We start from the raw sequence: 16,265 nt of genomic DNA, 5'->3' as shown, positions 1-16,265 counted from the left end.
CCCTTCTTCCACTTTATCTTTGAAAATTAATATGTTTCGCACAAGGCAAGGGAAGAGAAAACCCAGAAGTCATAATTTTATTTGTCCCACTATAATCTTAATATTTTCTTCTGTTTTATATAACTTCTTGCTTATTTCTTAACAGCAGAAATGTAACATTATTTGTACAGTTTTATTTGTATCTATTTTATAGATCAGACACACTTTTATAAACAAAACCAAGTTATATATAGCACATTTTAGAAACATACAAGACTGTTTCTTGTCTGCAAAGTTATTCAAAGTGAAGTTTTCCATAATTGGTTCTGTGTTTCTTCTATAGGTTGTCCAGTGATGGAAGAGAACAAGAAAAGACGAAGAGTCCAACCTCTGAAAATGAATAAATGCAGCATAATTTTTTGTAAAGTACATATTAAAGAGGACTTAAGGGTTGGCAGCTTGAGAATGCTGAAACTTTTAAATAATTTTATAAGCATATTTTAATGTGTACAATTTGTGAGGGTTATGGAGTCTACCTTTAACATTTGTTTTAAAGTATTTAAACAACCTGGTAGCATTTGGCCCAGTATTAACAATCAATACAGTTCAGATGAAAAGACCATATTATTTTAGAGATTGAAAAGTGTTTATATGTTTCAGGATTAGTTCTATAGTAACTTTACTGACTACTGTATGTTTATCTTTCGATTAATGATAAGAAAAGTAACTTTTCTTTTAAATTGCCAAAATGCTTCATTTGTATAAATCTACTTTATCTCTGTTTTTTCTGTGTATAGTTTTCAGAGTTGTTTGCCAAGTGTCAGATTACTGTGTTTTGTAAGAAGCTGAGCAAATTTTGTAGCATTGGGAGATGTTATATATAAGTATTTTCATTTGGTTTATTAAAAAAAGCTAGTTTTGTTCTTTGGAGGTAATTGTGCCAATTTAATATGTTTGATTTCCTGCTTTCTGTATTCTTGATACCATACTAAAGATGCTCATGTATCAAAGTTGGCATTGATGCACATTGGTCACAACATATTGTCTTGAAACCATTTTTTAATTAAAGTTATGCAGAAAAAAACTATACATTTTAACTGGCAATATCTCAGTTAATTGCAGCCTTAGTGACTGACTATTGCTATAGCAAAGATATATGCCCTAACCCTAGTTTAGAATATTGCTCCTAAAACGTCTACTAAAAAATTGGGTCTTGCTGTAGTGTTTAAGGCAGGTAAAACTGTACAATCTAAAGAGTTCTTCATCAATGAGTCAACGAAATTAGGCAACCATGTCTCACAATCTAGTCCATTTTGATCCTTGTTGCTCTTTACCAGGTTACAATGTTCTAGCAAAAGACCAAATTATAGTGACTAAGATTATATATTTTCCTTCATGGCAAATATGGAGATTTCAATCCCAATGTCTCTGAAGGCAGATGTTTAAATACACTTGGTGTTCATTTTCACAAAGTAAAAAAACACTGAAGTTTTGTATTGTAATTTAAAGTTAAAGGTATTTAACAAATTAAGTCTACCTAGTTGATGGCTAAAATGTGTTTGACCTCTATTCTTGTTTGTGAGGGATGCACATGTAATCAAAAGAAAAGATAACAGATAGACTGTGCACTGCAGAAGACACAGATGTGCATATATACCTTTATGCCAGAAAAATACAGCCTGCCCACTGAGAGTGAAAAAGTGAGTACAATCATTTTATAGTTATAATCCAATATTTTACTTTTACTTTAATTGAAATTATTGTGATATAGGTTGACCTGGAAAACTAAAGCTCTGAGCTTCATTGTCACATGAACAAATCCGTATTTTTTGAGCCAAAAATTGCATTCTATTTCAAACTTCTTTGCAGTTATTCTAATGCTGTTACAAGGACAGCAGGTGGCACTATTACTTTTTAAAATAATTGTAATATATATCACAAAGCACTTTTTGATGCTACAGTATTTCACAACTTTCAATGTGGAAATGGGAATATGGTTAGTCTTAACATAATCACATTCAGGCTGTAAATGCTGAAACCCTCCTGGTTATAGTGGAAAACTTTGAAGACACTTTTAAGAATCCATGTACTTATTGGTGACTGGAAATCCCTTATGGACTACTGCAAAAAAAAAGGAAAATATTGAACTTGTAATTTATGGATTTGATGATTAGACAGGATAGATTATAGAACAAGAGTCATGGTATAACTACTTACAACTTCAATGCTTTGAAGAAGATTGGAAGTCAGTCCTTTATCTTATTTTACATTTTTTCCTTTTTTTCTAATTTCTAAGGGAATTTTTTTGCAGGTTTAGCTATTTCTTTTAACTCTCCCTTTCTCTTTCTTATTTTTGTTCTATTTTAGTTGGTATTAATTCTTACTGTTTTAACAGTTAATAAAAATGTGTGTGTGTAAATCAGATTAATGAAATAGAGAAGATTTTGCTATACAGGTTTCTCATGCATGCTTTTATCTTTCTATCTTTGACAAATTATAGTTCAATAATCACTGATTTTGCTCCTTTATGGACAAAAATATAGAAAATATAATAAAATATAAATAAATATAATAAAATAAATAAAAATAAATAAAATAAAATAAAAGCAGTGGGGATAAAGCTGGTATTTTAATTAGTTTTGCATTAGAACGTTGAAACTATCTCAGTATTAACCAGAAGCTATAATGGTAGATGTGGGGAAATGTTATTAAACTTTATTATTCCATTGTCCATTCTAACCAAAGCCAGTAAGAGAAAAATTAGGAATCCGTATTCACAAAGTTCTTAAATTTATATAACATACCAAGCCGATACTTCCCACATACTGGACCACAAATTTCCTAGACCCATTTTATGCTGATCTAGTATCTTGTGTAAACAATAAGGTTAATTCAAAATAAAAGAATAACTACATTTTTCACACACAGGCCCATTTCACTTCAGTTCTTTATCGTTCATGCTCTTAAACTAGCCTTTCCACCTTGATTGGGAAAGAAAATAGTAAGTGTTCCCAGGTAATCCATAGAGTGGGGAAAAAATACATTGCAGAAGTAGTCTCAAATTGTCAGAACTAATGCATGACGAATAATTCAGTGGTCTGAAATGCACATTATGGAAGCCTTTTCTTAAACTGACCTGCAAATTGAAAAGTGAGTTAAAAATGAGTTGTCAAATTCTGCTACTAAAAATAAGTTTGTTGGAACAAAACGCCATACAGTGTTGTGAAAACAGCCATTTCCCTCTGAGCATTTATATGGCAGTTTTCGCTAACCAGAACATCATGTTCTTACTGGGAAATAGTTCTTCAGAATCATACCCAGGTGAGGCAATCTAAAAAAAAACCCTAAAAGAGTCAAAAACCAGTTTTGCTTCTTTCTTGTTGCTGTTCATGAAGTTTTTCGTGGTGTTTGTTTTTGTTCACTTCCTTTGATTTACCCTCTTTTTCCTTCCTGCTCCTCGCTCAGTAGAGATCATCTTCCTAGGAAAGGCTACCTCGTTTCCCTCTCCCTGGGACATCCTGGGCTTCCTGGCCCAGGTTCCCTGGCCAAGCCTCCTCTGCAGTCTACAGCCAACGTCCACCGTAGGGCACAAGCTGGTGGAAAATTCTAAAGGGCAGCATTGCCTGGCACCAGAGACTTCAACCTGCCAACTGAACCTTCCAGTTTTCCAGGCCATAATGCCCCCTGGGAAGTTGGACAATAGCTAGCTACCAGGGACTTTCTGTGGACCAGCCTGCAGGTCTAACAGCCCGTTCAACCAGCTGCTTTTGCTGGACATATTCCCAGCACCTGCAAAGTAGCACTGCAGGCCACAGACAACAAACGTGGGAGGGCTGCAGGTTTCGTTTCCCTGCATTACTAGATAAAATGAAATGCTGTTGAAATAGGATGTAAAATGTATAGTACAGCAGTTCCCAACCTTTTCTATGCCCCGCACCCCTAGAACGCTTCTGATATATTCTTGCACCTCTTACCAAAGTTTGAAATAACGGCAACGAATTATGCATATGCACTATATAATTTTGAAAACTCAAGTTTTCCCACCCCTGGCTGTGAACTCCTGGTATAGTAGGTGACAATATACAGAGCATGGCTTCTAGAATTCTTTGCAACCCTTTCATAATAGCCTTATTCAGTCATATGACCAGGAAGGATGAGGTCAAGGGAAAGACTAAAAATGAAAAGTCACAATCTCTGTGGTTTTCAGACTGCCTCAACCATCTATAGGGGAATCACAGTAGGTTTCTTTGTCCTCCATGACCCCAGCCCAATTTGGCCCATTTTTCAACTTTATTGTTCTTTTGCCTACAGTTCTCCTACCGCAAAGTTGGTCCTATTCTATTAAGTATTTAGGGGTGGAGAGGCAGCAAAGGCTGTAAAGAGCTCCTCCAAAAGTAAAAGTTTTATTTTATTTTACTTTATTTTTATTTTAACTTTTTAACCTCTTTTAATATTGTATTTTTAATCTACCCCTTTTTAACTTTTTAAACCCATTTTTAACCCATTTTAACCTTTTAAACCGTAGTTTTAAACTTATTTTTAAACCTGTTTTAACAAACCTGAATGGGGAAAAGAAGGAAGAGACAGCACTCTGCAGCAGAAAGTATATCCAAGCCTTTGAAGCAGCAGAAAATGGAAGATTATATTGCAAACAGACAGTCTGCTCCAGTAAGTAACTCATTCACAGGCACCTTATCAGATAAATTTAATTTATGTGACTCATTGGAATGGGACTTACAAACCGAACTGGAGAGCAAACAGCGTGTGGAGCTGTCCTCCTCCCTCTCGGAGAATGGCTCCCCTCCTTGGAACCCGGCAACAGCCTTTTTTGCACAGGAGGGAGATGTAACAAATTTAAAGGGGGAAAATGTGACAGACTTCCTCTCTAGACAGTTTGCTTACAGCTCAAACTCTAAACTTAATATATGATCTTTTGTCAATTGTCATAAATAAGGTCGACTGCCTGAAAGAATCTTTTGCAGTTTGTTAGGAGCCACCCAAATACGGTAGAAGGACTTGGGAGGATAACCATGGACAGACATGGGATGGCTAACTCAGAAAATGAAACTAGAGAAGGACCTTGTTTTCCTCCCAAAAATTTGAACACCCACAGAGAAAACAATCAGGCAAAGGCCTAAGAGATGACCAATATAACTACAGTCTGCAAACTAACCAGGTTACTTTGCAAATTTATGACAAGAGAGTAAATAGAGGGCGTTGGAGCAATAGAGAAGCTATTAGGCTGTCCCTGAGCCAGCTGCTAATAGATCTACTACATGTAGAGTGGCTGCCAGCAAGAACACAATGTATGAGAATTCTCCTATCGTTCAAGCAGCCCACAATTCCCTCCATGCTCTTCAGAATGAAGCCCTTTCTGAGTTCCTTCTGAATATTTCCAATAAGGGTCTTTTGCTCAGAAAAAGTGTGCCCACTCCTGAAACAGCGTCACCAAGAGGGAACTGTCGTTTTAAATCTAGGCTGCAACAGCCCTCACACTACTAAGCCTGAGGCTGCTGCAACTGAACTGACCCTGAGAAAGCAAAGAAGCAATATACGAACTGTGTTACCCACAGCTGCAGGAACTGCTGAGGATGTGCCAGAGGAAATGTTGATTGACCTATTCAGTGCATTGCCAGAACCTGAGCAAGTTAACATCATTCAAAGATTGGATGACCTAAAAGAGGCACTGACAACAACTCAAACAACGAGATGGTTCCGCCCAGGCGCTTAATGGACCCTGAGAGGTTCCAGGCAGCGCTGGGGTCCCCACCTGCCTCCTTTGCTCACAGCTCGGCGGATGCCTTAGTGGAAGCCTGGGAAAAGGCAGCCACGGAGGCACTTGACCGAGTTGTACCCTTGCGGCCCCTGACCTGGTGCAGATCCCAGTGGGCTCCATGGTTTTCCGTGGAGCTCCGGGAGATGAAGCGTCGGAGACGGGGCCTAGAGAGCTGTTGGAGGTCCAGCCGGTCTGAATCCGACCGATCACGACTAAGATCCTTTACTAGGTCTTATCTCGCGGCGATGAGGATGGCGAGGTCTAATTACTTCTGGTGAATGATCTCTGGAGGGCCCGGGACAGGGGATGCTCCTCTGTCCTAGTCCTATTAGACCTCTCAGCGGCTTTTGATACCATCAACCATGGTATCCTGCTGCGGCGTCTCAGGGGATTAGGAGTGGGAGGCACGGTTCTTCAGTGGTTCTCCTCCTACCTCCTGGGACGTTCGCAGTCGGTGTTGGCAGGGGGACAGAGGTCGACCTCGAGGCCTCTCGTTTGCGGAGTTCCTCAGGGGTCGGTCCTCTCGCCTCTCCTGTTCAACATCTACATGAAGCCTCTGGGTGAGATCATTCATGGTTTTGGAGTTTTTAATTTAATTTTAATTTTAATTCCATTTATATCCCGCCCTTCTCCGAAGACTCAGGGCGGCTTACAAGCTTAGCAATAGCCTTCATTCTATGTATATGCCTGCTTATTAGGGCTTTCGGGGCCCCCCCAAGCGGCATTATTACAAAGTCAGCTTAGGTATCATCAGTATGCTGATGATACCCAGCTTTTTATTTCAACCCCAAACCACCCCACTGATGCCCTCGACGTGATGTCCCGTTACCTGGAGGCGGTTCGTTTCTGGATGGGGAGGAACAGGCTTTGGCTCAACCCTGACAAGACTGAGTGGCTGTGCGTGCCGGCATCTCGGGAAACTCAATTCCATCTCTTACTATGGGGGGTGAGTTATTACCCCCCGTAGATAGCGCCCGCAACTTGGGAGTCCTCCTAGACTCACAGCTTTCTTTAGAAGACCATATAGTAACTGTGACTAGGGGGGCCTTCGCCCAGGTTCGCCTGGTGCGCCAGTTGCAGCCCTATCTAGACCGGGAAGCCTTGCGTACAGTCACTCATGCTCTCGTGACCTCTCGGTTAGACTACTGCAACGCTCTCTACATGGGGCTGCTCTTGAGGACCACTCGGAGGCTCCAACTGGTGCAGAATGCAGCCGCGAGAGTCGTGTTGGGGGTCTCCCAATACTCCCATGTTACACCTCTGCTCCGTGAGCTGCATTGGCTTCCAGTTGCCTTCCAGGTGAGATTCAAGGTGCTGGTAATGACCTTTAAAGCCCTACATGGCATGGGTCCGGAGTACCTTAGGGAGCACCTGCGGCAGGCATCAACTTCCCTCCGCCGAGTGCGCTCCCACAGAGAGGGCCTCCTCAGGGTGCCACCGGTCAAAGAGTGCCGACTGGTGACCCCCAGGGGGAGGGCGTTCTCTGTGGGTGCGCCTGATCTGTGGAACCATTTACCGGTTGAGCTCCGGATGGCTCCCGACCTTCGCTCCTTCCAACGTGATCTAAAGACCTATTTGTTTGAACAAGCCGGCCTGGTCTGATGGGTTTGGGTTTTATTACTGTTTTTATGTAATTTATTTGTTGTATTGGGCATTATGGTTTAATCTCTTCTTAATTTTTGTATTTCGGTATTTTAGTATTTATTGCCCTGTTCACCGCCCTGAGTCCTTCGGGAGAAGGGCGGTATACAAATTAAATTAAATAAATAAATAAATAAAAAATCTACAGCAAAGCCTCTATTTAATTTGGCTCCACTAAACACACAACCTTGTGACAAGATATTTAATCAACAATCTGCCTTTACCTCAACAGTAAAAAAAAGGTGCTGTCACACAGGCTGAGAGTGGGGTAACTGCACTGACCCAGCCTCTGAGAAAGAACTGAAAGACAAAGGGCTTCATCACACAGTGCCCCCTATGCTGACAAACACTAAGGATATAATCCAGCTTCCATCCTCATTTGATTTAGAAGTTCCCACAGCATCTTTCCACAAGATGAACCCTCAGCTATGCCCCTCCAAAAATGGACATAAATCTACATTTATAGACTTAAGCCAGAGTACCTGCCCATTGGAAAAAAAATCATTCTTGGAGCAAGAGCAGAGGCACACTGGCAACCGAGATATAGAGGAGCAACAAGAAGTTCTGCAACCCATGAGGAGAAATATCGAACCTCACAACAACTGTGTTTATATGGGAAGCTTACATGATATCAACCCAGCTCCAATGTCAAGTTGACATCTGGCATTTTTACCATCTAGCCAATCAACCAAGCCAGACCACCTTGCCTCTGAGAATCCCATACAGTTGATGACCTGGAACATAGCTGGCTGGAAAGGGATGGTTGATAGTGGACTAATGAGCTTTCTCTCTAGATTTGACGTAATAGCCTTTCAAGAAACCTGGCTAACCAAAGTGGACGAACCAGTACAACTGCCAGGCTTTCAGGGATGGGCCTCCCCAGCCCTAAAAACAAAGAACAAAGGGAGACCCTCTGGTGGGCTATGCATTCTTATAAAGCAAGAGTTGCAATGGCAGGGAGAGAAATTATATAACGAAGATAAGTATCCGTACTTTCTAGCTGTCAAATTTGAATATGACCAGTTTGAATTAATATTGGTTAATGTGTACATTCCTCCAAGCACATCCCAGCACTATAATTCTGAATATTGGATGGGCTTGGAAGTTATCCTAGAAGATATATCTATACTGTACCCTCAGTCCATAGTGGTATTATTAGGAGAGCTGAACGCTAGACTGGGTCCCTCTCTGTATGAGCTTGCCCAGAAGAAGGGAATCTCAGAGGAGTTCTTTGATAACCATCCTCAGTGGCTCTCGAGAGACTGTAAAAGTAATGCCGCTGGCCTGCTCCTAGTCTCCTTAATTTTTAAGGGTAATCTCCAAATTTTGGAAGGTAAGGACAAGAATTATACATACCTTTATAGATACCACTCAGCCAATTCGAGTAGTGTACTGGATCTCTTTTGTGTGTCTAGAGATAAGGCTGACCTCTTCTCAGAGGTCACAGTACACCTTAGCGACAATAGCGACCATCAGCCTGTAAGTGTGACATTACGAGGCTGCTCAGATTTAAGACCATATAACATGGCTGCCAAATGGCTCACCAAAAAGGTAGAGGTGACCCAAAATAAAAGGTTAATTTGGGCCAAAGTTGATACTAAGGCAATATTAGAATGCCTTAAAACAGAGAATGCTACTAAGTGGGCTAGAACAATACAGTCATCTGCTACTGACTGGATGTCAGCCTTCAATGCATTCTCCAATCTTTGTAACATACTGAAGAAACACCTAACAGCTAAACCTACTACAAAAAGAGCCCAAGTGAGTAGACTTCGCTGGTTTGATCCTGATTGCCAGCGACTGAAAAAGAAATTGAAGGCAGCCATGAGGCTTGCCCAGAGGAATCCTACTGCCCATATACAAACTAAGATGCTGCAAACAAGAAGGGAATATAAAAAAACTATAACATTAAAGAAAAAACGTTTTGCCATTTCAATCTGGTCAGAACTTGAGTTGGCTGCCAGAAGTCATAACTCAGTATTATTTTGGCACTCTGTAGCAGGTATCCTGAAGGAACGGAGATTTGCATTTGACATACCAATCTCTGCTGCGGACTGGGAGAATTATTATCAGTGCTTGTTTGCCCCCATCGAACCGGTAAAGAAATTATTTTTAAACAGTGATTTGGTAAATCCTAGAACTCTCCCCCCTTGGCCACCAGTCTCAGAAAAGGAGATACAGTCCATCATTAAAAGCTTAAAGAGCAATAAAGCCCCAGGCAAGGATTTTTTACCAGCAGAATTATTTAAGAAATTTCCCAACTGGTGGGGCCCTGTATTAGCAGGTCTTTTTACACACATAAATAACACCTGCCATATACCAGATGGGTGGAAGATGGCAATAGTTGTCCCCATATATAAAAAAGGGAATAAAAAGGATCCTAGTAATTATAGGCCCATCAGCCTGATTGACATTGTAGCAAAAATATGTGCTAGGTACCTTTTGAACAGAATTGAAATCTGGGTAGAAGAAAACAACATCCTCGCAGAAGAACAAGCAGGTTTTAGACAAAACAGATCTACTATTGATAACTGCTTTGTCTTGAACCATCTAATTGCCAAATATGCCTATAAGAGGAGACCCCTGTTTGCTGCTTTCATAGACCTTACAGCAGCATTTGATATGGTAAATAGAGACGTACTATGGAGTAAATTGACATCTCTTAAAATAGAACCCAGACTCCTGGCTTTGATTAAAGCCCTTTACACAAGTACCTGTTTGAGGGTGCGGTATGGGGTTAATGGGGCCCTGACTAACAGGATTCACACAAATAAAGGGATAAGGCAAGGGTGTATCCTGGCCCCATTATTATTTAATTTATACATCAATGTCTTGCCAGGGTTAATGAAAGATACCATGGTACACATGCCGATGATCCTAAATATTTACTGTAACAGCTTGCTTTATGCTGATGATATGATTTTATTATCATACTCACAAGTAGGATTACGTAGGCTATTAAGAAGATTCAGCTCTTATTGCCAGGATAACTCCCTAATCATTAGCAAATCTAAATCGAAAATAATGGTGTTTGGAAGAAACCATCAGAGACATAAGTGGCAATTCGATGGTGAACCAATTGAGTAGGTTAATACCTTTGTATATTTGGGAGTAACCTTTTCCAAGACTGGATCTTGGGCCTGCCATCATCAACGGAGTACATTTAGAGCAAAAGCCCATTTGAATTTATTGCTCAAACTAAAGAACCATAGTTACCCAGGGTCCCTTGCTCCATTACTCAAGGTTTATAAGGCTAAGGTTACCACAGTGCTCTTGTATGGAGCAGAAATTTGGGGTCTTTACTCAACCACAGTCCTAGAACAAACACAGTCCCAGCATTTGAGATGTATTTTGGGTGTAGATCCAAGAACATCTGCTGCAGCAGTTAGAGCTGAATTGGGAATTCATACAATTCAGGCATTATCTAAAATTAGAGCTTATAACTACTGGTGCAAAGTTAATGAAATGGAGACTGATAGACTCCCCAAATTATGCCTACTAGAGCAAATAAAACTACAATCACAAATCTGGATCACCAAACTAACAAATTTTGTAAGAAGCTGTGGCCTTCCTGTCTCTTGCGTAACAGGAGAACAATCTAAAAAAAGAGTTTCCCAAAGAATTAAGAAAATAGAAGCACAAACTGATATAGCTATCCTTAGTAAGGTGGGTAACTTGAAATGGCTGAGTAAATACAAATGTACTTTTCAAGTGGACAGTTATTTGAAGTTACAACTCCCAAAACATCTTAGGGAGATATTTACGAGAGTGAGATTCGAACAGCTTGACACAATGGTCAGATATGGGAGATTTCATTTTATACCGTACAATGAGCGTCTCTGCATTTGTGGAGCGGCAGAGGTAGAGGACCTGGCTCACATCCTATTTGACTGTTGTCTGTATAAGAGGGTGAGAGACAGGTATCTTGGTCTATATACCAAACAAATGACCCATTGGGATCCCCACATCAAAATAACTTACCTTACGTCCGGTCAGAACTTGAAAATAACATTTAACGTAGTACAGTACTTAAACAAAATGATCCGGTTAAGATCTGCATATGTGGGACTGATTGGGGTAGATTGCAAGGGCGACTCCGAAATATAATGTTATCATATTTTATCTATATCTTAAATTATTGTACGTTATTACAATTTCATTTTAGATTGTATTTTATTACTAGTTCGTCTTAAATTGTATTTTATTTTAATTCCATTTTAAATTGTATTTTATCAAATTCTATTTTGGATTGCTTTTATCAAGTTTTGGTGACGGTTTGTTGCTGGAACTTTGCACTTTGATATGGCCCAAGGGCTAATCAATAAAGTTGTTGTTATTAAGTATTTAGGGTTTTACCCAAGATGACCGAAAACAATCCAAAATATCTTTATATAATTTCTTCCAATGTTCCCATTGAGCTGCACAGAATAAAAGCAACATACTTTCAGCAGCCTTTTCATTTTGAACAAGCTGCTGAAAGTAAAAGCATAGTCAAATTCAGGCAAGCAAGAGGTTCGTAAGAATTCTTAAGAATGGGAAAGAGCCAAATCCAATTCTCTATGCAGGAATCTATTTTGTATTTATTTCATTATTTACCCGTTTATTTAATTAAAATATCCATGAAAAATGGCTGTTTGGCCTGTGCTTGATCAGATCAACTGAAGGGGGAGCCTATCACCTCTCTGACCAATTGATTCTGAAATCAGTATCCAGTCAATGCAACCTAATCCCACCAGTTCTGGACCCAGAGAGGTTTTCCAGAAGGAAATCATTGTCAGCGTTACTCATAGCTGCCATAAAAATTAGTAGTTGTTGTACTCTTTTGAGGTTTTTTTTAATGGCCCTTTTTTGGAATAGGTCATTTCATCACTGATGAAGTTACGGAACAATTGCCTTGTGCCGGGCAATTAGTAAACGAAATAGCCATTATGAATGAAGGCGAATAGACGTGTCCCAGGATAATGTTTCAGGATCTAATCTGGGTCAGTCACTGGGACCAGAGCTTTGTCTTCCAAGCTTTCAGACTCATGCTGGAGCCCATCTTCAGTTTAGGAGGAATAGCCATTCTAAACCAGGCTGGTTTGATGAAGCAAGCGAACAGCATTACCCCCCTATCGGAAAGCATTCAAAACAACTGTTCATAGTGATTTGTTTTAAACCAGGAGATCACAAGGATTGTCTGGCTGCTGTCGTGGAAGAATTTGCTGACTCTATGTCATTACCCAAGGGATGCTCAAGTAATTCCTACATACATTTTTCAGGGAGGCATCTTCCTTGTCCCCCAATGTTACTCCTAATAAGACTAAACACTGTACTGTCTCATGTTTCCTTTCCTCTCTGGTACCTGCCTCTCCTCTTTCAAGTATTCCATGTCCTCTTAGAGCAGACATGTCAAACTCGCGATGTCACGTGATGTCGCTCGACGTATCGGAGCTTTTTCCCCACTGCCGGCAATGGGGTGGGCGGGGTTTCATTGTGACGCATCCAGCCCGTGGGTCGGCAATTTGACACCCCTGTCTTACAGAATCTGCCTCAGTTGAAGAGCTGTTTATTAGTTACCAGAAAGCAAGATAATTTTTCTCCTACAATGTATTCCAGTTTGTGTGTGTGTGTGTGTATTGACTGTTGTTACCAAGAAATATAGTTTCACTCGAGTATGAGAAGTTTAGAGTAACATGATCATGGAAACTATTATCTGTAAAATCTACAAACCCACTAGGATTGTAAATATATAGCTCCATTAGTAATATAAAAAATAGGCATAGAGTAGAAAAAATATGAGCACATTCAAAAGCAATACTTGAGTAGCGGGTTTTTTTTAAACTTTTCCCTTTGGATATATAAAGGTAATGAGTTCAGAAGCATCAGGCTTTGCACAGAAACAGTCCTAAATATACTGTAACATCCATCAAATTCTCTTACAGTTTTGGAAATTAAAATATATTGACTAGAAAAATTGGTAGGTTTCAGATGGCAATTACATAATTCAGACTTAACAAGAATTTTGCAATGAACAGCTGAGAAGACACCTTTTTAGTGTCTACCATTCAGCCCAACCTACATGAAAGGTAAAACATAAGGATGCTACTCAAGTATTACTTCCTGGCTAGATGTCAGGAAACAAATGTAATCCTTCACCAAATAAGATCTGGAGTAGCTGGGTATTAGTGGGAAAGCTGCTTAATAGCTGACTTTTCTATCAAAAGCATAGGTTGCAATAATAAAAGTGCTAATTGTTAAGTTTTGCAACTTTTCATTGCCCCCACCGCCTCCCGACAGAGCTTGCAGTATGCTGAATGAAAGTACAATGCAAGAAACACATGTCAACAATGGTTTGAAGACACAAATAAGGCAGTGTAGCAGGTGTGTCCATGGGGATCAGAAGAAGGTAAGAGGGGCATCCGGGCAGGAACATCTGCAGTGGGTCATCTGGGTCAGGGGTGCCAGGGTGAAGCGTCAGGACCAAGCAGCTGTGGCCAATTGTTCCGTTCTGGTCCACAGGATAGGGTCAAAAGAAGCAAGACGATGTGATTGAAACTGCCTGTTTTTTTTTTTGTTTTAAATGTGTGCTGTATATTATCATCACCTGCAGTACAGAAAATCTGAAATCACACAAGCCCCCATAGGAGGAAAAACCGAAAGCAGTTGTCATTTGAAAGAAGCCCATTTCTGGAATTGTTTCCAATCTGCCATTCAAAAGCTCTCCAAATAGCAGAACTTAAAAGTAGTTTCTTAAAATACAAAATATTCAGATATCCTCAAGTAGGCAACATTTCTTTTTTCCACGTCACATAATATAGCCCCAAAACCTGTGAAGGCTGAGAAAAGGCTGGTCTGACTCATACTCATTTCCATGGGAAAATGAGTTCTGATTCAACATTTGCTGGGAAATTACACTTTGTACCCAGGGATTACCCAAGCAGAGTTTTCATGGTGTAGAAAACTGTTTTGTCGCTTCTTGCAAACCAAGGAAATAATAGATTTGGGTAGAAAAGACTGGAGGGAGGCAGCTTCTAGACATTCTAGAATCAAGGTGGCAGAGTTTTGTTTTTGTTTTTTAAATTTTCCTAACTAATTTCCTAACAGATTTGGACAATTTAGAAACATACTATCTTATGGGGTGAGTGGAATGCTTTTTAGCCCAAAAGATGTTTATTCAAAACATGAAATAAATCTAGAAATGCAACATTCAGAAAAAGATCCCTCTGCTGCTGAAACTCTGGAAACTTTGCTTTAGCTTGAAACTAGAAGCATCTAATTTGCAAACTGTTCTTTGGATGGGGGCTCTCCCCCCCCAATAGAAGTACCTTTTCATATCTCAAAGTAAATTGCCATAATAATTATTCAAGCAACAAATTAATTGGGGCACTTTAGAGTGAGTTTTCTTAAACTCAGCAACTATGTGGACTTCAATTCCCAGAATTCTCTAGCATGTTGGCTGAAGTCCACCAATTTTAAAATTGCTGAGATTAACCCAGGGCTTTTCAACCAGTGGTACGGGTACCACCTGTGGTACATTGGCACCTGGCAGGTGGTACGTGACCATCCTAGAAAAGTGGTAGCGGGGAGGGGAATGAGCTGAACCGGTGGCAGCACTGCACAAGCCGGAGCGAGAGACAGCTGGAGCTGCCGGGCTGTCAGGGCTCAGTGGAAGCGCCAGGATCAGCGCCAGGCTCCAGATGGAGCTCGACACTGATCCTGGCGTTTCTGAGTCCAGAAGAAGCGCCGATCAGCTGGAATGTTGCAGCATCTCCAGGGTCTTGTGATTTATATTCAGATGCTTGGCAACTGATTCATATTTATGACGGTCACAGTGTCCCAGGGTCATGTGAAGTGACCAAAAACTGCTGCAACCACCCAGCAGACTGATAAAAACCAAACACCCCCTCCCCTATGCCATCCACCACTGCCAATCCTCAACAGAAATGCTTACAACAATGAAAACCTCGGACAGGAGGAAGAGCGCCACCAGGTGGGCAGGCAGGTGTCTTGCTCAACTGTGGCTTGGGGGGGCACTTTTTTCAGTGCCATTGTAACTTCGAACAGTCACTAAGCAAACTGTTGTAAGTCGACTACCTGTACTTCATCACTTTTTTCCTTTTTGGGGGGGTCATCAAGTTTTTGACACCTTGCTAGGCAACTGGTGGTACTCGGATGTTGCCATATCCTAAAAGTGGTACAATGGATGAAAAGGTTGAAAAGCCCTGGATTAAGCAACATGGCTCTAGAGGAGGGATGTCAAACTCGCTATGTCACGTGACGTGTCGCGATTTTTTTTTCATTGCCGGCAATGGGGTGGGTGCATTTTTGGCATGATGCATCTGGCCCGTGGGCTGGCAGTTTGACACCCCTGCTCTAGAGGATGAGAACAGAAGCAGGTATGACCAGTATTATGGGGTTCAAAGATAAGTAGTATTAAGCCACACTCTAACCAAGTCCCAGAGAAGAAGAAGAATGCATTTAGCTGAAAAATTTGAATATAGTTCTGTTTAATTAAAAAATATACAAGGAATGCAATCTTATAATGCTCACTTATAAGTCATGCATTTACCTTTGTAAATTCAGGCAAAAAATTTCATTATGACAAGTACTGTTAACATTGTTCTTCTTTCATCCCCATTGCGTTATTTTTCCCCTTCCTCAGTTTCAACCAATATAGGAATTTAAACTTTTGTTTTAAATTGCCTCGATATCCAACACATTTTACGGATGGAGAACATCTAATCATAAATCGTCACAGCGTAAATGTGATGAGTCAAACCAAAATGGAATGTGTCTCCCCTAGTAATGAACCAGATCTGAAGAGAAGAAAAATAATTTTGCTCCAGTCTGGGCTTTGATATTTGACCACTTAAATGCTAACGTCATT

The 16,265-nt window shown here is 40.4% G+C and overlaps 1 protein-coding gene across 5 annotated transcripts in view; it reads left to right on the top strand.

The window, feature by feature from the left end:
- PSIP1 (PC4 and SRSF1 interacting protein 1) overlaps window positions 1–16,265 on the top strand; it is a 66,080-nt gene that overhangs the window by 46,060 nt on the left and 3,755 nt on the right. For 4 of the 5 annotated variants that reach the window (XM_081319833.1, XM_081319832.1, XM_081319834.1 and 1 more), the window contains one exon: window positions 323–903. In XM_081319833.1, the coding sequence (XP_081175959.1) occupies window positions 323–383 (61 nt within the window). In that variant the 3' untranslated portion in view covers window positions 384–903. Of the gene's footprint in view, window positions 1–322; window positions 904–1,562; window positions 1,680–16,265 lie in introns of those variants that run through there. The other variant, XR_014025394.1, reaches the window with a different exon arrangement.

This window comes from Vipera berus, assembly GCF_964194415.1.
Source record: "Vipera berus genome assembly, chromosome: 2".
NCBI classification, from domain to species: domain Eukaryota; kingdom Metazoa; phylum Chordata; class Lepidosauria; order Squamata; family Viperidae; genus Vipera; species Vipera berus.
This window is presented reverse-complemented; position numbering and strand designations above follow the sequence as displayed.